General features: G+C 44.6%; 1 protein-coding gene across 2 annotated transcripts in view; it reads right to left on the minus strand.

Annotated features, from left to right (window-relative positions):
- The window catches only part of SRGAP3 (SLIT-ROBO Rho GTPase activating protein 3), a 93,744-nt gene that overhangs the window by 34,653 nt on the left and 33,146 nt on the right, over positions 1–25,945 (minus strand). For both annotated transcript variants that reach the window (XM_066596984.1, XM_066596985.1), the window contains exons 2-6: positions 10,333–10,528; positions 7,235–7,397; positions 6,393–6,455; positions 6,130–6,315; positions 4,255–4,383 (exon numbers count right to left, since the gene is read on the minus strand). In XM_066596984.1, coding sequence (XP_066453081.1) covers positions 4,255–4,383; positions 6,130–6,315; positions 6,393–6,455; positions 7,235–7,397; positions 10,333–10,528 — 737 coding nt within the window. The remainder of the gene's footprint in view (positions 1–4,254; positions 4,384–6,129; positions 6,316–6,392; positions 6,456–7,234; positions 7,398–10,332; positions 10,529–25,945) is intronic.

The raw sequence follows: 25,945 nt of genomic DNA on the forward strand, positions 1-25,945 counted from the left end.
AGTGAGTACGGCTTATTTCTTTTTATTTTACCCCATCCCCGGCCCATAGGATGTTTTTACTGCTGGAAAAGTCCTTTCTGGATCCTGTAATGCAGGAATGACTATGTCTCTACGGGACGTTCATGGCTTCTATGTCCAGACCTGTCCTTCGGATATTATTGATCGCCGGCAGAGAGTAGCCTTATCAGTGACCACATTAGATGAATGACAAAGGCAAGTTTACATCTGCAGAACCCTCCTGAAACGAAGATAAATCAAGCCGTCACGACTGACAGCCCCCAGTATGTGCACATATATAACCTCCCGTGTCTCGGGGGACTCCGCTGAACACCTGGGCTCCATGCTGACAGCCGTCCCCTTGTTACACTGTCACATAGAGGAGGTAATTAGAGAAGGAGAGCGGAGACCGCCGTCATCATCAGGCAGCTGAGCGCCAGGGAAATGAAACCATCTGCTGCCCCCCTCCCCACCAGGGAGAGAGCGGGGAAGGAAGCGCCACGAAAGGAGCTCACAAAAATCTTCTCGCTGCAGAATACGATGAGAAGATGTTCTGCGACTTTTTCATATACTTTATGCTTCAATTAGCCATCATTAGGGCCCATTCACACGGGTGTATTTTCTGTCCATATTTAGTCCATAGTTTTTACTGACTGATATGGACACACTGAATTAAATTAGTGTATTCAGAGTGCGTTTTAACGCAGGGCAATGTTATACGTAAAAAAAAACTGCAGCATCTCGTATTTTGGTCCGTATTCACAGACCAAAATCACCCATTAAAGTCTATCGCTATGTAAAAAAAATTGCAGCGAACGTGCACTGGCATCTTTTTGGCGGGTTGTGACAAACTAGCATTACTTGTGCCTTCTGGCATTTTTCTTTGCGCACATGAAACACTGATTACACGGATGCCGCATGAATGTAAAAAAACTCACATATGCGGCAAAACGCCATATGATAGACACATACAGACGCAGTGAAAACGCTATCTTTTTAGTGACCTTTTACACAGGGCGACTATCAGTATCTTCTGCACCCGCCGGTCGTCCCAGCAATAACTGCTCTTGTGCTTTCACACAGCAACGATCACCACTCAGTGAATGGAGGCGGAGCGGGATGGGGATCATTCGGGCCACCTGCCTCCATTCACAGTGAACAGGCCATTATCCATAGATGAAGTTTACACGGGACGATCGTCATTTGATTTTTATGCCTGCAGAAGCCGAACAAGCGAATTATCATTTCTTGTTCAGTCGCTGCCGGCATTTACACTGAATGATTCTAGTTCAGATTCCCGTGATCCAGCAAGAATCTGAATGATTACACTGCTCAACAGCATTTTTGCATCTGGTGTGCTATATATCAATTCTTATGGATATTTGGGTGTAGAATCCGAATTTACCTTTAGAAATGATGTATCACGTAGGGTTTTTATGTAATTTAGATTTTTTCAATTTAAAAAACAAAGTTTTTGTGTTTGTGCTCATTTTTTGGTGAAATATTTATATATTATTAAATCAGTGACTAAGCTAAACTCTTTATTTGAATGTAACACACAGTGGATGACGTTCTCAAAATGGTCACAGAAGGCAGAACAATGAAGTTGAGCAGGAAGGTTACTGACATGAGCCTATCTGTACTGCTGTGTAGTGTTTGTTGTAATCTGCATGAAGCACTTCTCTTCATTCTTACCTCAGCATATCAGTATTTTTTGAGTTTCATTCACAAATACATTACCAGAAAAACATTATTGAGTTCCGAATGTTATTTTTTTTTTGTATTTAAAACCAGACAATATTTGTCAACACTGTATTATTGTCTATGTAATAGTGCTATGTATTACACAAATGTGACATGATAGATAGAATCTGATTCTTCCACTGAGTTCAGCACCCCAAAATTAGTTAAAGGGGTTGTCCCGCGGCAGCAAGTGGGTCTATACACTTCTGTATGGCCATATTAATGCACTTTGTAATGTACATTGTGCATTAATTATGAGCCATACAGAAGTTATCAAAAGTTATTCACTTACCTGCTCCGTTGCTGGCGTCCTCGTCTCCATGGTTGCCGTCTAATTTTCGCCGTCTAATGGCCAAATTAGACGCGCTTGCGCAATCCGGGTCTTCTGCTTTTCTCAATGGGGCTCCGTGTAGCTCCGCCCCGTCACGTGCCGATTCCAGCCAATCAGGAGGCTGGAATCGGCAATGGACCGCACAGAAGCCCTGCGGTCCACCGAGGGAGAAGATGCCAGCGGCCATCTTCACCGGGTAAGTAAGAAGTCACCAGAGCGCGGGGATTCAGGTAAGCGCTGTCCGGTGTTCTTTTTTAACCCCTGCATCGGGGTTGTCTCGCGCCGAACGGGGGGGGGTTGAGAAAAAAAACAAAACCCGTTTCGGCGCGGGACAACCCCTTTAAATCAACCTATTTCCAAACCAGATACAGAACATTTTTTTTGACTTGTTGACCAGTGTAATCGTTTAGTGTAAAAGGGTCTTTATGGACCAAAATTGCATGAATGAGCCGTTATCAAAATTTCTGCTTCTTGTCAGTGAATTGGAATATGCTAGTTTACATGCAGAGGCTGAAAACATGTCCAGATGCAGTCCTCTTCATATCTGAGATTTTGCTACAAGTGTATCCAGTCTGTGATCGAAACACACTGGCAAAACAAATCTCTCCTGCCCTGATAGTTTGTTGATAGTCAGTCAATTGTAGCAAATCCTCAGCTATGAGAAGTAGCACGGCTGGGCTCACATGGGTGTAAGCGCATTTCGGCCGTGCAAATATGCACTGCTTGTTTGCGTACACAAACAAATATGCACAATATCACATGGTTATGCACAGCGAAGCGTTCTCTGTATGTCATGAACATTTACACAAGCCCATCGATTTCTATGGGCTCTTGTGATGTGCAAATGTACACAAGATAGTTCATGTCGCGTATTTTATCACAAGATCACACATCACGTGAAAATATCAATGGGTTCTATTCACCGCATTTTACGGGTGCAAATACGCCAATGTGAACGAGCCCTAAGGCCGGGTTCATACGAGTATAAGATTACTGCGTATTACAACTGCGCTGTATGCTCGTGTAATACGCGGTAATTTGCAGGCAATCAAATACATTTCCTTACACAGGTCTGCTCACATTAGCATGTAGGAATTGCATAATGCGCAAGCGCAGAAAAAGGAGCGTAGCGCGTTCTATTTTGCGGCGTAATATGCGTGAGAGTGCACATTGTTCTCTATGGGCATGTAATCAACGTCGCCCATACGTGATTACATTGCGTATGTGCGGCGTGTATACACACTATTGCAGAGCGCCGGCGCAGGAATTATAATCCAAAAAAACAGGTGGACTGCGCATTACAGCGTGCGTGAGATTAACCGGGTAACCGGCGGCTCTACAGAGTTAAAACACTGTTACCCACGCAGCCTTTTACGCACATGGCCGTGTGAGCCCAGCCTAAGTCTGTTAAGGTTTTCAGCCTCTGGATGAAAACAAGAATGTTCCGATTCATTAACAGTAAGCAGATGTCTTGAAATGGTGATGAACTGAAACCAACTATGTTAGAAAGTTGCTTCTTAGTATGATGATGATTAAGGGTGTTGTCCCACGTATAGGCGTTATCCTGTATCTACAGCACGGGGTAGTATTTCCCAACTCCAGTCCTCAGGGACCCCCAACAGGTCATGTTTTCAGGATCTCCCCAGTATTGCACAAGTGATGAAATTATTGTTGGTGCCTCAGACATTGCCACAGGTGGTCTTACCATAGGATATCCTGAAAATATGACCTGTTGGTGGTCCCTGAGGACTGGTATTGGGTAACACTGGCATAGTGGATAAATTGCTGATCAGTGAGGGTCTGACCACTGGGACCCCATCCAATCCTGAGAACGGAGGTCCAGATCATCCTACAATGAAGGCAGCGGCGGCCATACATGTACATTGCCACTTCATTCATTTAAATGTGACTACCAGAGATACAGTAGCTGAGTTCAAGTGCCCTGTTATATCACTGAAATCAATCGAGCAGCGGTAAGCACGTGCAACACCCACTACCTTGATTGTGGGATGCTGTGTACCCCTTTCTCCGGACTAGCTGGGGTCCCAGTGATCAGCAAGTTATTCCCTATAGTGTACAGAATTTGTTTTCATAAGACCTGTTTAAGTTCTCTTTCCATAAAAGCAAGAATTCCCTATACATGCAGGGCAGTGCCGTCTCAGCCAGCACTAATAAGCACTCACATCGATGAGGTCGGACACGTCGTGGATGTAGTACTTGCTAATGCACCCATTGGTGGCCGCCAGGTTCAGCAGATATTCGTTTCTGGCCTTTGTGCATTTCAGCTTGTTCTCCGAGTATTTCGCTTGTCTCTAAAAAATCACAAGAAAAAATATTAAATAACAAAAAGTTAAGAAAATAACAACCATGTAAAAGAGGAAGAAAAAAAAATACATTATTACTAACCACAGTGCAGCCTGGGATAACGCAGTACAATCCCTCTAACACAGGGCTCAATAACACACAGTCTGATAATCCGGATGTAGGATGCAGGGTGATTGCTCCCCTTAGGTCCACCTTCACCTGGTGGTTTATTTATATACAGATCTTGGTATCATGTTTATGTTATGAGCTCGGTTCTAGTGCTATATTTATCTTGAGAGCTTGGTTCTGAGGCTACATTTCAGAAATGAGCTTGGTTCTGGGGCTGCATTTATGTACTAAGCTCAGTTCTAGTGCTGTATTTATGATAGGAGATTGGTTCTAATGCTATTTGTACGTGCTGAGCTTGGTTCTAGTACTATGTTTAGGTTATGAGCTTGGTTCTGTTGCTGTATTTATCTTGTGAGTTTGGTTCTGGTGCTGTATTTATGATATTAGCTTGGTCCTGGTGCTGTTTTGTTATGAGCTTGGTTCTCGTGCTGTATTTATGTTATGATCTTGGTTCTGGAGCTGTATTCATTTACTGAACTTGGTTCTTGTGCTGTATTTATTCCTTTAGATATTCTGGTGTAGATATGCTGCTATTTTGCTGCTTTCTACACAAGCAGAATACAGGCAGATTGACTATCATGTTTTTATTTTTTCCTTATGACAGGAAGGGAGCTGGGGAACACAGCATAAGAAAATTCCACATAGAATGCCACCTAACCAAAGGCTGTGTTGTGCTCCTGGGACCTGTAGTTCTATGGGGTCCCAGGAGCACACTTCCACATGTGTGGGATGTTTGAGCTGGCTGCGGGTGGAGTTCTCCAGCCAGCCAATCTCCAGTAGTTTGCTGCACATAATTACCAGTCCTTCTGGTTTCCTCATTTCCCTACCAGTACACTTGCATCCATGCATGTTTTTCTGTAGGTGTGAACAGTGACATGCTCTGTGTCTCTGTGCAGGTGGCCGGACATGGGGTGAACAGTCCTGTTCTGTGTGGTATGTATTACCTTGTGTGTGTGGTGTGAACAGTGTTTTTTTCTGCTTGGATTGTTTTCCATCTAGAGTGAGCCAGGCCCTTAGATTCCAGCATGGGGCCGTCCCTATTGGTACGATCGCCCCACTTGCAGGTGGGAAGTCTGGGATTAGATTGTCTTGTTAGAGTAGGTACCAATGAGACAACAAGGACCCTTGTCGCAGGCTCATGGGCTTAAGTATATTGGCCAAAAGGCAAACCAATACCTTGTGCCATAGTAATTCCATCTGTTTATGGAAGCATGTATGTTAAATGAGTGTTTTGGCTGTTTGTTGGTTGTTGCCTCATGTCTGCTCGCAATTCCCGTTTGCAGTTCACTAGTTCTTGTATGAATGTTTCTTTTTGCTGACAGCAAGCATAGAAAATAGTGATAAACCAAAACACAATGTAGATCAGAAAGCTGCAGAACACTAAACAAGCCCTTTACAACCACAGTATGCAGAGAACTGCAGCAACAATGTTATAGAGAGGTCACTAAACAAGCCCTTTACAATCACAGTATGCAGAGAACTGCAGCAGCAATGTTATAGAGAGGTCACTATCTCTTTAAGATGTGACTGTTATTATCCTGTCGCACTATAATGCCTGCAGTGTTCGTGTCCGTTAACCCTTTCAAACCCTTGATAATCTCATGCAGTACAGGACCCCCTCCCACCTTCTCCTTCATCTTCTCGATCTTCTTGGCAGAGCTGCGTCTCTGCTGTCTGTCTTCGTGGCGCAGGGCGTTGGGCCCGAGCTCTGCAGATTTGCTGAACTGTTTCTCCTCCTGCTTCTCTGCGTCCTTCAGTTTGCTCTCGGCGTTAATGCTTTCCGAATGGTACATGTGATACGTCTTCATCACCTGAGGAGCGACAGATTGTTACTTTCAGAATACTAACCTAAACGAATGGCTATGTGAATATCCCCCGGGACACTCACCGTATACAGCTCATTTGTGACCTTTGCCAGCTCCTCATGCATCTGCAGGCCAATATCTTTACTCTGCAAGGCAATAATAACCTTATAATGGTCCAAAGAAATGCAACTGTTATGTACACTAGACTGCAGCTCCTTCTTCCTGCTCCCCCATGGAAACACTTCCTTTTTTGTATGGTCGGCATGATGTTAATGATGGTTTGGATCCAACAGAGCACAGGACAGGAAGTGCTGTCATAGGAACAGCGAAGGAGCTGCAAGCCAATGAAAAGAATGCATTTTTGCATGCTCACTATTATTAAGATCTCTGCTTTCGGTTAGTAAATTACAATCTTCTTGCAAAGACTAAAAACAAATTATATCCAGCCTACACAATCCTCTATGATCTATACAGCCTACAGACTGAGACGTTGCCTGATACATTGTAACAAACTATCAGATCAGACCTGGAAAGATTTGTGCTGCTGAGGTGTTTAGATCTAAATGGGATACAACTGTAACAAACTCGTAGCTGTGAGAAGTATTAGATCTATACAGGTTTTCAGTCTCTGAGTGTAAACAAGAATGTTCCAATCCACTGACAGCAAGCAGAGATCTTGCAAGTGGTGAGGAGCTGCAATACAAATTCTATTAGAAAGTTGGTGAACTTTTTGTTATATAATGATTAATATAAACTTCATTTACATGACACTGGAGAACAAAAGACATGCAGGGAACAGCGGACAGCAACCTGACACCATCACAGTATGGCCCCAGGGACAGGGCAGCGTGTGGTGGAAGCCGCCCCCATATCTGAGCAGCAGCTGGCAGACATTCCTAAGGAAATTAAAGCCATTCATCCACACCTTTTTGAAGAGTCTGATGACGTCCTCGCTGATGTGCGACAGCCTGACAATGACATTATTAAGGAAGATGTCGTTCAGCGTGGCATGATCTTTACTCTCACGCCGGGTCTGGGACAAAACCAAATACCAGCAGTTCACGGGAGAGAGGAGATGCTGATCCTTCCTGCAAATCACAAGACATTATATATACACACCGGTGATAATAAAGTGCATATTATATACATATAATAAAGTACTAGATTAGAGGACTTGTCCTATGAGATTATATACTATTACTACACTGAATGGCCCCTTTATTAGAGACTCCCATCTAGTAGTGCGTTGGACCTCCTTTGATCTTCATAACCACAAAAAATTCATTTTTAGTGTAAATTCCACCAGATAATTAAATCCTTCTGCGGGAATATCGGCCCCTGTGGACAGGAAGCTTCTTGTAGTCACCACAGACTAGATGGAGGTGCTGACATGTTCTGACCAGCTGACAGCAAGGGGTCATCGATTCATGCTGCTTGCACCAAATTCTGACCTCCCATCAGATGGTGCAACAGATGATCCATCTGACCAGGTGATGCTTTTCTGCTGCTCAGTGATACAAGTTTTGCGCTATTTTGCCTGCTGGAAACTCGTCTATCTGTTTCTCTTAAACTCAATGGCGCTGGAACTGGTCGTCTGCTGTTATAGCCCATCCGTGTTAAGGAACAGCGAGTTGTGCGTTTGTCACGTTAGTTGGAGGACCAGTGTTGTATTCAGCTGACTGTGCAGTACCTGTTGGTCAGAATAATTCCTGACATCCTTCCATCCACAGGATCCCTGTATACGCTGTATACTGTCCGCACGGTTACATGAGAAAACCCCACACGGTTGGCAGTGAGGCCCGGCTAGTCTAGCACCGATGACCCGGCCTCGTTGAAAGTCGTTCAAATCGCTGGATTTTCCCATCTAATGTGGATTCACACTGAAACTAATCCACAGACAACTTGTCACGTGATTTTATGCTGCACTCCGGCGTCACGGGGAGAATTTCCTTACAGAAAAGCACCAATTTTGAGAGGGCCAGAGACTATAATAAAGAGGCCAGAGGATCAAATAAAAAGACATGGGTCTAATAAAGGGTCGGCGCGATAAAGAGCCGGGGGCTCTAATAAAGGGGCCAGGGGCTTTTAATAAAGAGCTGGAGGTCTCTAATAGAGGGCTGGGGGCTCTAATAAAGGGTCTACCCATTACATCTCATGTAGGACTTGTCCTCCTGCTTTCCCAGACCCCCAAGGATAAAACTAGCAGCTAATATATTGTTACTGCCAATATCAATGCAAAGCTAGCCAGATCTGCCTTTCGGGACTCTAGGAAAAGGGTAACAACGCCTTTGGGAGATTCTATGGAGGCCGCCTAGCTTGCAATCCAGTTTTCCCTAATATAAGCGTGCCCGCTATGACATTTCTAGTGCCATGGTACCAGCTGAAGACTCCACCTGCACAGCACATAACATTCATCAGTAGTTATTCATCACGGTCTTTCATCCTCCATTGTGCTTTAATAAGTGCTAATTCTCATCAAGGCAGAAAATCAGTGGAAATTCATTTGATTAACTGACATCATTTACTACTAGGAGAAAAACGAGGATGGAAAGCTTGTCATCACAGCAGTATCATAACTGAGGGTGGACTAAAAGAAGCATGAGACATCTGTTAACTCCTTAAGGGTACGTTCACACGTAGCGGACATCTGGCGAATTTTCTGCAACGGAAAATTATGCAGCACTTCTGCATCAAAATTTGCACCATTGGTGTGGATTTTGACTTGGATTCATCTGCGGATCCACAATTGATTTCAGTTTGCAATGCTATACATCTCACCTCGGAATACTGTGCACTTGCTGCTAGGCCCAAGAGCACAGCACCCACCGGCACCCGACAACTGCTACTGAAGGGGACTTGAACCTGCGATGCTATGATCGCTCCGATAGTATACTGCAGTATTTGTGTACTGCAATGTATTATTGCTTACCATAATGATCACAAGCCATGGCCGACCCAGATGCCATTGTCTGGTGACTGGCTGTCATGGCAACCCATCGGCCCTCTGTGATTATATGGCGGAGGGCCAATGATGTCACAGAGAGAGTGTCCACCCTCTGTGAACCATTTACATGCTGCGATCAATTTTGATCATGGCATGTAAGAAGTTAACAGGGAGGATCATTGTTCTCACTGATCCCCGATGTTTCAATGGGCTGAGCTTCTGAGCCCACACTATTCATAAGAAGAAAATGTATGTCCATTTACGCGAACCGCTTCCCACTCAGAATGTATATTTACGCCCTGGGGTAGGAAGGATTTAAAGGGGTTGTCCGGTCAGTTAGATTTTGACTCCAAATGGCGCGTAATCAATGAAGTCTTCAGAGAAGGAGGGACATCTTGAGTGACTCCGTTCTGAGTTACAGACTGACTTCATTGATGATGTGCCATTTGGAATATGGGCCAAAAGCCATGTTCTCCGAAGCGAACGACGCATGAGAAAAAGAAACTGCATGTGGGAGAATTGGATTAAAATTGGCTGCTGTAACTCAGCAATAACAGGTAATTGATACAGAGTTTATATTATACAGTACTATATCTCAGGGTGCACGTTTGGCAGGCATTATGCCAAAATGTAACCAGACAACACCTTTAATCCATTCCCACCCCAGGGAGTAAATCTAACCAGACAACCCCTTTAAGTGACACAGATACTGGCATAGGAGGTGATCAGGGAACCAATCACCCTAACCCTGTGCCCACTGAGGAATCATAAACCTGCACCTGTGCAGGGACATAGGTGCAGATGTGGCAGCCCCTCCAGGCCCTCTAGGTCTAATGGGGTAACACCCCGAAGAACCACCCCGAGTCTACAGGGCATCGTGTTCTTGTAATTCTCCTCATTTGCCCCTCCGAATGGCAGTGAATAAAAGTCACGTTATTTTGGGACGATCATGCCTGAAATTATCTGAAAATGACTGGCTTATTATTACACCATGTGCCCACGGCTTAGGTAGTGAGGGCACTGCCACGTGCTGGAACATTAACCCCTCATTTTCCACAGCATCATCATGAAGCTCTTACTTGAAGTGATGCTGCTCCCGGGCGCTGCGGACCTTGGAGGAGAACCTCTCAGCCAATTTCTCCAAGCTGCGGGAATATTCCAGTTCTATTTCTGCCTTCCTGCGGAAAAACTCTTGCAGGTCCTGGAGAAGGGCCAGCCGGGACTCGGATTGTTGCTCCAGGCACTTAAACTGCTCCACCAGCTGGCTGCGGATCTCTGCGGAAAGAGAAGCAAAGAGAGGGGACGGTCAGACATGCTGCCCTACGGGTAGGCCATTAATATCGCGGCTGGCAGGAGATGAAGCCTCGAGAAAGAGGTCAAGTAATTGCACCGTACAGGAGGCAGAACCAGGACAAAGATGCTCAATGTCATCCGTTGTGTCCTTCCAGGACAATTATAAAGGTAAACACAGAGTAAGAGGGAACACGGCGCCATCACATGGCAGCGGAGTCTGCTGACTATTTCCATATATGACATGACCTCTCCACTGCTTCTAAGCTAGCAACATATGAGAAAGCGGCCATGCTGATATTTGTAGTACCAAAAGAAGAGTCGAGCCTAAAGGTGTAAATTTCAATGGAGCGGACAGGAAGTGCATTGTGCGCAAGCAATATCTTTCCTCACAATGAAAACTTTTGGCATCATGAGTCCCAGAAACTTTCCCATACATTTCTATCAATGCCAACAGTTTTAGGGTCCTTTTACACACAGCAACTGGCTCCGGAACACAAGTGTCGATCAACGAGATCAGTGCTTGTCTACCTCGTCTTTGGACAGGCCAATTCAGACTGTTTATGGGACAAACTATCAATGATACGATCGTTCGTCCCCCATACTTACGGTTTTATGGCCGTCAGCAGCATAACCCCACGTCACATGGGAAGATGTGCTGCCGATAACGGTGCTGTTTATCTTGCATGTAAAAGTCCATTTGCACAGCTCATTCATCAGGCACTGAATGTCAATCACTCAATTGTCGGGCTGTGTAACGGGATACAATGGTCAGCTGACGAATGAGCCAACGCTTGTTCATCGGCTGATCGTTGTTCATTAGTAAGCATAAAAATGCTCACTGGTCAGCTGCACATCTCCCCATATTTACACAGGGCATTGTTAGAGTTACTTCTGCCCTTGGTACTCCTGCCCCCTATCGAGTTGTGTTAAAGTTGCTGAAGTACAACCTTAGAAAACTGTCAGCCAAGTGCTTGCTAGGCAGACAGCTATCCCTCCCTACTCCCCCATGCACATGCATGCTCGAACGAGCTTGTTACATAGATATGGTACAGAAATCGAGTTTACTACATAGATACGGTACCAGAACTGCGCTTACTACATAAATACGATACTAGAACTATGCTTCTACATAGATAAGACACTGAAACAGAGGCTCCTACATAGATAGGTTACCAGAAATGTGCTTACTACATAAATATAATGTCACAACAGAGCTTACTACAGAGATATGATACCAGAACCATGCTCACTACATAGATACAATATCGAAATACTGCTTACTACATGGGGGAAATTCAAAGAACAGTTTATGCCACAATTCCCTCATTATAAAGGTGCAACTTTTTGTGTGAGTCCCACGTGTGCATAAATGTGTGAATTTTATGCCTTTCCCACCACCCTCCCCAGTTTTGCGAAAAGTAGGGCTTGGTGGGAGGGGGTGAAGCCACCTGCGGCCTATCGAATTCACTGTAATTTACTCCAGAACACATGCACTCACCCCCTTCCCTGCAGATTGACGCCCTAGGCATTGGACCTCCAGTGCCAGGTGGCAAATATACCCTTGGGTACAGCTGGCTCTACGAGGACGAATGGTCATAATAAAAATGGCTCTTCCCTATACTAGTGATTCTTTTTCCATGTAAGAGAAATGTAATCCATGTAAAAAGACAGTAAAAGTTGCGATCACCCGATGATTTATTGGGGGGATATTCAACTCCACTTTTTAAAGGCCTTGGGTCCTTTAATGTTCTTCACTATCTGTATGCGTCTTCCAATGAGTTTCTGGAAATCTCTGAAATCATCTGCGATGTATCCGCCGTAGCCAGTGATTCCGTTCATCATTAGGAGCAGCTGCAGCCTAACATCTGGACCTGGCCTTGGGTTCTTGTCAGGACCTTGGACAGCTGCCCTAGAATTTCCTCAGGGCCTCCCCCACCTACTGCCTACGATGTCCTCACAGCTCCAGCTAATGACCCCCCAATAACCTCTGCTGACAAAAAGAGATTTGCACGGCGCAGCGGAGGACGTGCGTCCTCTAGAGCGCAAGCTGCAATATCAGCATGTTCTCGTGTTCAGGATCATCTGCCCAAAGAGCCTCCTAATCACAAACACTCTGAATTTAAGGGGATTGTCGCAAATAGGTTATCACCTCTCCACAGGAAAGGGTTAATTAACTAACGTCAGGGGTCTGAGCACTTGGACCCCGCCAACCGGAGAATGAGGGTCCAGAGCACCCCCAAATGAGTGGAGTGGCAGTCAAGTATGTGCACTACTGCTCCATTCACTCCATTGGGACCGCCAGACATAGCTGATCGCTTGAACTGGGCTGTCCCAATGCAGTCCCATTGAAATGGAGCAGTGAAGCACAAGTGAGACCATCTCTACATTTATTTGGTTACGCTTTGGGCCCCCGTTTTACCTTTTAATAGGGGTCCCAGCAGTCGGACCCCCAACTGTTAGCTAGTTATTCTCTATCCTATGGATAAGGGATAAAATAATTTCTTGGGACAATCCCTTTAAGAATCATCAACATGACCGACCACTAAGGCACAATCAGAATACTATTCTATTATACTCTGTATACAGAGAACTACAACCCCCAACATAACTGAACACGAGACATGACCATAATGCACTTCTATTATACTCTATACATAGAGCACTACAACCCGCAACATAACTGAACACGGGTCATAACCACAATACAATTCTATTATACTTTATACACAGAAAACTACAGCCCCCAACATGACCGACCACTGGACATGGCCCTAATACACTTCTATTATACTCCATACACAGAGAACCACAACCCCCAACATGACCGACCACTGGACATGACCATAATACACTTCTATTATACTCCATACATGAAGCACTACAACCCCCAACATGACCGACCACTGGACAGGGCCATAATACACTTCTATTATACTCCATACATGAAGCACTACAACCCCCAACATGACCGACCACTGGACAGGGCCATAATACACTTCTATTATACTCCATACATGAAGCACTACAAACCCCAACATGACCGACCACTGGACATGACCCCAATACACTTCTATTATACTCTATACATAGTACTACAGCCCCCAACATGACCGACCACTGGACATGGCCATAATACACTTCTATTATACTCTATACACTGAGAACTACAACCCCCAACATGACGGACCACTGGACATGACCCTAATACACTTCTATTATACTCTATACACAGAGAACTACAACCCCCAACATGACGGACCACTGGACATGACCCTAATACACTTCTATTATACTCTATACCTAGATCGTTCACTGCAACCCCCAACATGACCGACCACTGGACATGACCATAATATAAGTCTATTATACTCTATACACAGAGAACTACAACCCCCAACATGACCGACCACTGGACATGACCCTAATACACTTCTATTATACTCTATACACAGAGAACTACAACCCCCAACATGACTGACCACTGGACATGACCCTAATACACTTCTATTATACTCTATACCTAGATCGTTTACTGCAACCCCCAACATGACTGACCACTGGACATGACCATAATAATATTATTATACTTCATACATAGAAAACTACAACCCCCAACATCACCAACTCCTGGACATGACCACAATCCAAGTCTGTTATATGCTATACATAGATCGCTACAACCCCCAACATGACCGACCACTGGACGTGACCATAACATGTGTCCTTTTCAAACCACCTATAAGGGGTTAACTCTCCTCTGTGTCACATGACAGCGGGTCTTGTCCTTTGCCGGCATTCTGAGGATAAATTACAATTCTGCATATAATTGCTACTTGAACCGCGCACATGTGGCTCGGCCCAAGAGACACAGCCAACGGACACGGCGTATCAGGACGAGGCGATGAAAGCCGCGCTGCGTGGCTTGTCATGTGCTGCAGTCACATCTCCGCAGATTGATCCATGGGGGATTCCCTTGGCTGCGGCTCTGCGTCCCGGCAGACATATCGGACACACGGCGCCCGCTGCCTGCGCCTTTAAAACCTCCGTTTCCAACGCTCTTATTTTAGTTCCAAGTAATTTAGTAATCTGTAATTAGAAGCTCTGCGGGGAGCGAAGAAGGAGAAGAAGAAGCCGCATCAGAGCTCAGGAGGAGGCAGAGGAAGCCACCATCATGGCAGAAGCATGCGTTAGATCACCGCTCGCCACCACAATAGCAGACACGTAAATTAGAAGCTCTGATGAGTCTCCATTATAAGGCCCCACTGGGAGCGGCCCCCCAAATATGTGCTGTGATGAGAGCGTGAGGTGCAAAAATAATGATTTTCTGAAGAATCTAGTCTAAAAATTCTCACAGCTGTGGGTTTTGTTACAATGTATCCAGTCTAGACAATCCTTGGACTCCACACTGATACATTGTAACAAACTCTCAGGACAGGAGGGTGCTGATGTGCTCAGCTCACAGGGGATTGTCTGCACTGGATACATTGTATCAGCTGTGAGAAGTTCACTGATTGGCCTCCTTCACACGGGCGTATTTGCACATCATATTATGTATTTTTGAGGCGTATAATATGGAGTACTGAAACCCCATTGATTTGCGTTGGTGTGTTCAGACATACGTTTTTCATGTAAGTATTTACGCAGCATGCCCTATTTTGGGCCATATTACGGACTGAAACAGCCTATTAAAGCCAATGGGACTGCGTAAATACACATTGGCTTTAATTGGCCTTCTTGCTTTTTTTGCGCACATGAAAGATGAATACACACAGTTTCGGTTTATAAGACCACTGCGCATTTCACAGACTGAAACTGAATATGCCCGTGTGAATGAGCCCTTAGTTCTGTACAGAGTTTCTTTAAATTAGGCCACCTGCACACGAACAAATTGGATTCTACATGCGAGAGCCCGCATTGGACCCTGTGCCCAGCAGGCGTCCCTGCGTACCTGTATTTTCTGTACTGCGGATGGTTCAGTCGGCTCACAGTCGGACACGCGGAGTATAGATTTTTTTCCCCCATTTTTTTCCTGTGCCATCGCTAGGCAATGATGTGGAATCTGCAACCTTTATGCAATGTCAGTTGCGGAAGGGCCTTGGGTCGTACGGCTTCCATTTACTCTGCACGAAAATAGAGCATGCTGCAATTTTGCCTTTGCTCACGGAAATCGCAATTCGATTCCGCAAGTGTGCAGAAAAAGCCCTTTTACATAGCATTTGCTGCAGATCAACGGTGCGGACAACGACTGCGGGTTACGCAATGTAAATCAGTTCGTGTACAGCTGGCCTTAAAGGGTTTTTTTGTCATGGAAGCCCAGAGCTGCCATAAATGATAGCCTATCAAGGTGGGCCTGTGTTATCTAGTCTGCATGCAGCGGAAAAACAAGAAGGGGGGGCATTTTACTGCACTTTCAAAAGTTTTTCAGTATATTACATGGTACATGAAATAGTATCACTGAAAAATACAAGTTGTCCTGCAAAAAACACGCCTCAGACAGCTACGGAGATGGAAGAGTTAAGATTTTTTTTCGAAAGTGAGGAGGAAAAACAAGAAAACAACAACAACAAAAAAGGGGCCATATCATTAAGGAGTTAAGTATAACTTACATAAATCTACCTACAATACTGAGTACTTTTGCCTTAGGCCTCATGTCCACGGGCTAAATATGATTTAGGATCCGCAGCGGATCACCCGCATGCAGATCCGCATCCCATAGGGATGCATTGACCACCCGCGGGTAGATAAATACCCGCAGATGGTCAATAAAAGGGAATTTTTAAAAAATGGGAGCATGAAAAAATCCGGACCATGCTCCATTTTCGTGCAGGGCTCCCGCGGGCTTCTATTGAAGCCTATGGAAGCCGTCCGGATCCGCGGGAGACCAAAACCAGCATATACTCATCCGCTCCGGATCTTCCCTTCGCCGCGGCTTCATCTTCTCTCCCTCGCAGCCGGATCTTTTTTCTTCGGGCCGGCGCATGCGCGCGGCACGCAACCGACGTGCCATGCACATCCGCCGGGCCGAAGAAAGAAGATCCGGCTGCGAGGGAGAGAAGATGAAGCCGCGGCGAAGGGAAGATCCGGAGCGGGCGAGAGGTGAGTTAATTCTTCTTTTCAGCGCTCATGTCCGCGGGGCAGGAGGGACCCGCTACAGATTCTCCATGGAGAATCTGTAGCGGGCCTGATTTTCCCCATGGACATGAGGCCTTGTTGACCTGATTCTTCCCTGAGTTACATCATATCTTATACTCCAATCACCTCCAGAGCTACTTTCAAAGTTCTGCAGGTTGCCTTGGATACTATAGACCTATGATCTGACCTCCCACAATGCACTGCTCTCTGGAAACCGTAAATATGAATGCAGCTTTGCATACGACTAGAATATAAAACCTCTATACTGCACATTCCTGCCAGCCCCTCTCCATTGTATTCATGCACTAGGAATCTTAACAACCAATCAGATGATGGAATTTCCTGTATATGCTGATGTCTATGATAACTCCGGCTAAAGCGCAGAAGTGATAGGTGTTGTCAGAGGGACGATTAGGTTTTGCCCTTTTTTTTAAGTGTTGGCATTTTTTCCGATTTTTATTTGGAAAATGTGATTTTTTTTTTAACTGGATATTTTTTATTAAGCTTTATTGAACTTTTTTGACACTATTTTTTAATCCCTTAAGGTGATTGAAGATGTGATCATTCAATCATTAGGATAGTACACTGCATTACTTATGTAATGCATTCTACTAAGGCCAGCTGCACACCAGCCGCTGACCCCGCATATCTGATCGGATTCTTCATAATCTGTATTGCGAATGTGCCAGCTGGCACACTGGCGCACATGCGCAGTACAGATTATGCCGTACCGACGCAAGGCGATGACGCAGATTCTGCAAACTTTCCGCAAGTTCGGACGGCTTTCATTGACTTCAATAGAAGAGAGTGGAAAATCACAATTGATTTCTCTACCTGTGGACAGAGAAAAGTGATTTTCAATAGCAAATTTATGGGCAGTATATGCTACGGAATCCAGAGGCGGACGCCCACTCCGGATTCCGCAATGCAAATACGCCTGTGTGCATTCGGCCTAAGCCTATATCACCAACCTATTAGAATCTGCCAGAGACGGGGCCCTATAAGCTAAGTTACATGACAGACATGGAGGCTTTTGTCAGGCTGCCAGCTGCCATGGGAACCCATTGGTACCTTGTGATCACTCTGCAGGGTGCCGATAGGTGCTTACATGCTGTAATTCTATTGATTGTGGCATGTAAGGGGTTAAACCAGACAACACCTTTAATCCATTCCCATCCCAGGGAGTAAATGTAACCAGACAACCCCTTTAAGTGACACAGATACTGGCATAGGAGGTGATCCAGGAACCAATCACCCTCACCCTGTGCCCAGTGAGGAATCATAACCCTGCAACCTGTGCAGGGACATATGTTTTCTCCTCTTCTGTTGGTTAGAGCAGGAGCCTGGCTGTCAGTGGTCAGCCAAGCTACCACCTTTAAAGGATGCATGTATGGGTTTAAAGCCCATTGTGAGGTCAGTAAATGGCATATTGCGGTCACTAAGGGGTTTATATGGATCATTTTCAGAGGAGTTCTCCATTAAAGAGTGCGGTGGCGCTCCGTGCATTCCACGCCATTACAGCTCGTATCTCTCGATGCATAATAAATGAGCATTCGTGGGTATTCCCCCAACATTATCCCATCACCTTCCTTCATCTCTAGAATAGAGGAAACCAAATCCCCGACCGTCTGAGTGCGGAGTCACCGCAACGTTCCTTATCTTTCCCTGCTGAAACATTAAAGTGCAAACTTAAATATTCCACACGAAAGCCGACACAAAGCTCCAAACCCTCCTCCGTAAATAGCACTGCGCCCCATTACCAGTTTAGCAGTAGCAAGAATTAATAATTTGTATGAACCCAGCAGAAGGATCGATCTGCAAGATTTACTGAGCTAGCAAAACACTCGGTGTATCAGATGGCGGAGCGCTACATCATCAATGCTTTTCTGTCTTATTACCCTGAAGTTTAGGGGGCGCTATTACTGGCCCTTACTGCTAATCACACAGCACCGGTAAGAAAACCAATATACAGACTATACATATTTATATTTGTGCAATACTCTTTGTGGCCAGTAGTGGTCTCTGTCCACCCCATCCCCAAGGTATATGGGTCCAGCGACTATGGCAGTGACACAGTCAGGTGAAAAGCAGTTATGGTGGTAATGATGGTAAAATGTGAAAATTCTATGTATTGCTGTTTGGTACTGTACACAGTGTTTGGCACTATTATGTGTTCACAGTATAGTAATATTAGAGAGAGACACTGTATGGCAGTATTATGTGCAGACTATAGATTACTGTTACAACTGTATTGTGATTATATTTAGCCATAATATTATATGGCAGTGTAATACAGCACAGTACAGTGGAATAATATACATAGAGTATGGCACTATTATGTGTTCACAGTATTGCAATATGTAGGTACTGTATGGAAGTATTATATGGGAATGTAATTCATTCATGTATTATATTCATACTATATGGCACTATTATCTGTTCACAGTATTGTATATTATAAAGACAGTATGACTATATGTTATCATTTGAATTGTATAGCAGTATTATATGGTAATATAATTTGGCTGGGGCTGTGGTATTATATACACAGGTAATGGCACTACCATGGATTCCCAGTATGATATTATAAAGACACTATAATAGCATTATGTGTAGATTATAGGTTCCTGTTAGCACTAAATAGTGGTTTTATTTAGCCATTGTTTAGCAGAACTATATTGTGGTATTACTTTATAAACACACAATATAGCACTACTATGGGTTCCCAGTGAGTAATTATTATATAGGCACTGTATTGCATTATTATATGACAACTCTATGGTGATGTAATTCAGCACTGTACATTGGTATGATAGCCATACTATTTAGCACTATTACATATTCACAGTATGGTAACATTATAGAGACAATGTATGGCAGTATTATGTGGAGATTCTATGGGAATGTAATTTGACATGGTATTATACACATACTATATGGCACTATTATGTATTCGCAATATGAGAAGACTATTCAGATATTATTTGTAGACTATATGTTACTGATAGCAGTAAATAGTGGTTTTATTTAACCACTGTATAGAAGTATTATATAGTAATGTACTTTTGCACTGTACAGTAGTGTTCTATTGAGTATATATATATAGCATTATTAGAATGCCAGAACAATAGTATGTGGATATTGTATGACCGTATTATATGGAGACTATTTGGAATGTAATTTACCACTGTACCGAGGTATTACATCTAAAAGGTAAACTTATGTAGCCACTGTATGGCAGCATTATATGGAGATTATATAGGAATGTAATTTGGCACAATGCAGTGGTTTTATAGTCATACTATATGGCACTTTTATATGTTCACAGTATGATAATAATTATGATTAATAATTATGATTAATAATTATGAATATAGACACTATATGGCAGTATTATGTGCAGACTATATATCACTATGTTACTGTTAGCACTATATGGTGGTTTTATTTAGCCATGGTATAGCAGTATTACACAGGTAGTATTATTACAGTTTTACTCTCTTCCCAAAAAGCTTCCATAGGCTATAATTCGTCCCTGACGCTTGTTTTTTCCTCTCTGCAGACATACGCCTTCTCAGTCTATTTACGGGTTTCACTGTCCATCCGCTCCCCTTGTCGTTCTGCCCCCTCTAAACCTCAGGACAGGACACATGACTCGCTGCTGTCTCCGGCCAAGATGCAGAATATTCCTGGCAGAGTTAAATATTGTTCTGCAGTCATGCATGATCCGGCTGGAGCCATTCCTGGAGTTACCAAGGTGACGGGGAGAAGAGCAGCATATAGAAGTCAGGACTGTCCAACATCTCTGCAAAACTGGGTCTCGCATCCGAGAAAAATCGACTGCGGAGCCGCCATCAGCTGCATCTCATCACCCACATACATCCGATATCTACTGACTGATAACTCATAGATAGAGTGCTGCTGATAGCACAAGATCAGAGCTCAGGCGGAAGCAGCGGCACCTGCTGCGAAACCTGCACAGCCCGGGTGACCACCGCATGCCGCATCGTGCTACATAGAACATCCACTAAAACCCTGAAATAGGCGATACATCCCTGCCATGATTTGATAGTACACCCCTCTATGCAGCTGCAGTGACAGCCATATTGTCTGTCACCCTGCTTTCACTATGAGACGAATCTGGTGCAGCCCCTATTGCTGTGCCCGGGTTATGTAATGCACTGCACCCGGGCACACAAGTCCCTGGCAGTAACAGGTTGGTCACCCAGTGACAGCTCGGAGTGCACACTGGTCCATGCATCAGAAGCTGTCAGACAGTCACTGAAGGAGTTAACGCAGGCCCGGCCGCTGACACGCTGCCCCCATTACATATGTAGAGCAGTCAGATGCGGCTGAGCTGGAGACGCCTGGAGAATTGGGAAACAGAATCCTTGGCTGTTGAAGCCATTCAGTGCAGCCAAAGAGGAGACTGAGGAGGGAGGGACGCGGAGACAAAGACGGGAGACGATGGAGACTAATGGCTAAATGGCCCTTCATCAATGCATATTATACTAGCGTAGCAGAGCTGAGCTTCTCAAGATATACAGTAAGTTTGTCAAATGATGGTCAGGTGCAGTAGAGCTGAGTTAGTCATATGAAGCAGAGCTCAGTTTGTTATTAGCAGCACTGAGACGGTCAGGTGCTGCAGAGCTGTGTTAGTCATGTGTAGTAGAGCTCAGTTTGTCAGTAACTATAGCACTGAGAGGGTCAGGTGTGGCAGAGCTGAGTTAGTCATATGAGGCAGGACATAAGTTGTCGGTCATAGAAGCACTGAGAGGGTCAGGTGTGCAGAGTAGACTTAGGCCAACTTCACATGGGCAAGGGTGATATTGCCCTTGCCATCCATGTTAAATCCCCAAAAACAATTCGGGGAAGAAGGGATCCTGCGACACGGCTGTCACAGCCACAGCAGAGAATCACAGAGTTCTCCTATTGCTTTTAATGGGGCTGCGATGTGAGATCATACAGCCATGCACGAAAACATGGGTAATATGTATTAACCCATTCACATAAATGGGGTTCATATTTGTTTGAGATTTGTGTGTCTAGCAATGCAATAATCTCACACGCTTTTATCGGCCTTAGCCAAATAAAGCAGAGCTCAGTTGGTCAGATGTTGCAGCGCTACGATGGTCTGATGCGACACAGCAAAGTTGGGTGCTTTAACACAGGTGAACTCAGACCGATATAACATTCTTAAGGCTTTATTCACACGAGCATATATCGGCCACCGTTTTCACAGCCGGCAGATATACGCTACGTTCTGATGCATCAGATCAGATGGGCGTATTGCCACGGCGTAAAAGCGCCCGGATAGCCAATATAGTGCCAGGCACTTTTACACCAGCCTGGAAAGATAGTCCTGAACTATCTTTCTGGCCGGAATACGTCGGTTGCTCCATAGACTTCTATGGGAGCCAATGACAGGGGCTGGAGAAGGGGGTGGGAGGGAGTTTAGCAGCGTGACTGCTAAGCTCCCACCCCCTTCTCTCCTCCTCTCCGCCCCTTGCCAGCTGTTTGTAATGGGAGGGGTGGGAGCTAGATGCTAAGCTCTGCCCCGTCCTTCCCCTTCCCATTTCCGGCTGCCGGCAAGGTGGCAGAGAGAGGCCGGGAGCTTAGCACACTAGCTCCTGCCCCCTTCCTTGCAGAAAGCCGGCGAGGAGGTGGAAAGGGGGAAGGCAATTTAGCAGAACTAAACTGCCTCCCCCCGCCCGACGGCAATCCAGGCTCGGCGTATATGCGCCGGGCCTGAGCCATCTGAACAGGTGCAAAAAGAGCAGATTTGTGCGCCCATTCATGCGTTTTTAGGCCACGCCATTACATGGCCGGCTAAAAAAAGTTAGACTCGTGTGAATGAGCCCTTAGACCTGCAAATGTGACGTTTCGTGAGAATAATGCATTGTTGCACACGCAATTCTCACATGCGGGAAACTGCTGTTCCAATACCAAAAAAAAAAAAAAAACTGCATCGCTCTCTCGGATTTTATTCTTTACCCCTAAAGAAAATATTTAGTGATTCCTAAAGAAAATCACCTAAAAATGGGACATGCTGCAATTTTTGTATCTCACCCATGTAAATTAACCCGTTGAAATCAATGGGTTATTTTCCCGTATGAGTTTCGCCCATATCACAATCGGACGGTTCTCGCACAGGACAATCAGTAAGTTGTAGGAAGCACGGCGCAGTTGGTCCGCTGCAGCAGAGCCTAGATGGTCAGCTGGAGCAGAGCTGAATCTATCAGGTGCAGTACAGCAAGTCTGCAAGGTATAGCAAAGCTGAGTTGGTCAAATGTAGTAGAGATGGGTTTGTCCATTGTAGCAGAACGGGAGTTATCAGATGTAACAGGGATGTAAAGGGTTAAGTAACACATACGGCTCGCTCATCTCATCGGCAGTAAGATCCGCTTTACTTCACATATAACATTACCCTGAAGTGCAGTCGCTGCTTTTTGTCTTGTATGAGACAATAATGTAATCGCTGGCGGGTAATTAGTGATATCACAAGAACATATTGATCCTACACAAACCTAGATGCATCCTGACAGCCAGCGCGTTCTGCAGCTTCTCACAACACAAATTGCGCAATACTAATTCTTTGCTAAACAACCTGGAAAAGTAAATCATAGACAAGACCAATAGTGACCCTACTGGTTGTCCCCCTCCTTCATACAACTGCGTATAAATACCATACTGGTTGTCCCCCTCCTTCATACAACTACGTATAGTGACCCTACTGGTTGTCCGCCTCCTTCATACAACTGCCTATAGTTACCATACTGGTTGTCCCCCTCCTTCATACAACTACGTATAGTGACCCTACTGGTTGTCCGCCTCCTTCATACAACTGCCTATAGTTACCATACTGGTTGTCCCCCTCCTTCATACAACTGCGTATAGATACCATACTGGTTGTCCCCCGCCTTCCTACTACTGCTAATAGTGACCCTACTGGTTGTCCCCCGCCTTCATACTACCGCTAATAGTGACCCTACTGGTTGTCTTCCAGTTACATATTACCGCTAATAGTGACCCTACTGGTTGTCCCCCACCTTCATATAACCGCTAATAGTGACCACACAGTAGCATTTGTGACCTGTCTTCATACAACCGCTAATAATGACCATATTGTTTACCCCCCATCTTCATACGACTGCCAATAGTGACCCTACTGGTTGTCCCCCACCTTCATACAACTGATAATAGTGACCCTACTGGTTGTCACCTGTCTTCATACAACTGCCAATAGTGAGCATACTGGTTGTCCCCCTCCTTCATACAACCGCCAATAGTGAGCATACTGGTTGTACCCGCCTTCATACAACCGCTAATAGTGACCATAGTTGTTGTCCCCCACCTTTCATAAAACCGCTAATAGTGACCTAACTGGATGTCCCCCTCCTTCATACAGCCCCAAAATGCCATAAAAATCTAACAGAAAGGCTGGCATTACGCGGGCAAGTGCAAAGTCAGTTGAAGAAACTCAGACTGATATCGCACTCTTTAACCTGCGATTTTCAGCTGCAAGTGCAATGTGTTCGGAAAGAAAAGTGCCTCACAGCACATGAGATTTTCACATGTGGGAATATAATGTTTTTTCAATAGTGAAGATTAAAAAAAAAAAAAAAAAAAATCGCATCAGATTTCCATGTTTGTTTTTTTTTTTTGCCCACCATAGGAAAGAATGGACAAGTCTTACACAAGAATCACCTAAACATAGGACATGTAGTAACTGAAATCAATAGGTAATTTTCACATGTGACATTTGACCAAATCCCAATCATTCACATATCACGTGCAAAAATCACCAGGAAAAAGCAACCTGAGGCCGCATTCACACAGCTGATACTCTTGCGCAAGTTCTGTCCGTGCCCGACCCAGACAGGACTCACATAGAAAATGAACCCATTCAATTGAAAGGGTTCCTTCACAGGAGCAATTTTTCACTTAGACCGATGGTCTGAGCATGAGGAGTCGCTGCATGTCCCATTTTTGTGCGAGTGTAATGTGTGGTGTATCGCTCGGGTCTAAACTTTCCGTTTTCTCTCACACACAATGGTGCTGGAGCTGGTCATCTGCTGTTATATCCCATCTGTACTAAGGAACAGCGAGTTGTGCATTTAGACATGTTAATTGGAGCATCAATGTTGTATTCGGCTGACTGTGCAGTGCCTGTTTGTCATAACGATTCCTGACATCCTCCCCTGACCCCTTTCGATGACAAGTTGTTTTCATCCACAGGATCCCCTTTCACTGGATATTTTTCCTCAATCACACCCTTCTTGGTATACTCTCCACACAGTTATATGAGAAAACCCCATGCAGGGTTTCCAACCCCCATTTTCCATGTATTAAAGTATTTCCATACCTATGAATCACCCTGTATTTGCTGGATATTTTTCCTTGATCACGCAGTTCTCGGTATACAAGAGAAAACCCCTGTGAAATCCTGTCCCGGCTATTCTAGCACTGATGTCCAGGCCTCGATGGAAGTCTCTCATATCACTAGATTTAACCATCTAATGGGTATGTGCTGTACGGTAATATTTCATCTCATCCACCACAATCTTATTTTTATTGCAGGTCAGCAGCATTTCTGAATTACCAGGTGCCGAATAAATGGAAACTCCCTATATAAGTATCACCCAGTAAGGACCCCCAGGTCTGCAGTGGTCCTCAGAAGCCAATTGTCACCCTAACATGATTTACAGATACTCAGCGATTCTTTACTGTAATCTCATTCCAGACATATTCAAATGACATGTAATTAGCTTACAGCTGAAGTTGTATTAAACGGAAGTAGAAGTAGAAGTTCACATGGGGGCAGATTTGACGTAGATTTTCCACAAGGGCAAATTGCAGCGTTATATACGTAAAATCGGATTAAAAAATCTGTGACTACTTTTGGCGATTTCTTACGTATTTTGTTGTAGATTATCTGTATATTTTCTGCATACTCCATGCCCAATTCTGCAGCTGCTGTTGCATATTTTGCTGCAGAATGGCTTTTCCATTGAAGTCTGTTGCAGAAATTTGCAAGTTTTCTGCACCAAATTGACAGCGAAAATTGACAGGAACCCGTCATCAGTTCCCAATACGAAAAAACTGTACGAAGCAACACAACGGTGAAGTTTCCCTTTTACTAAATTTTCGGCTTGTATAACTAAAGGTGGCTGCGGACTTTGGAGAATAGCTTTTAACAAGTGCCATATGCTAATGAGGACCCACCAGTCCGATGGGCGGGCCAGATCATCTCTATTTAGGTCTTTT

Source organism: Eleutherodactylus coqui, chromosome 3 (genome assembly GCF_035609145.1).
Source record: "Eleutherodactylus coqui strain aEleCoq1 chromosome 3, aEleCoq1.hap1, whole genome shotgun sequence".
Lineage (NCBI taxonomy): Eukaryota > Metazoa > Chordata > Amphibia > Anura > Eleutherodactylidae > Eleutherodactylus > Eleutherodactylus coqui.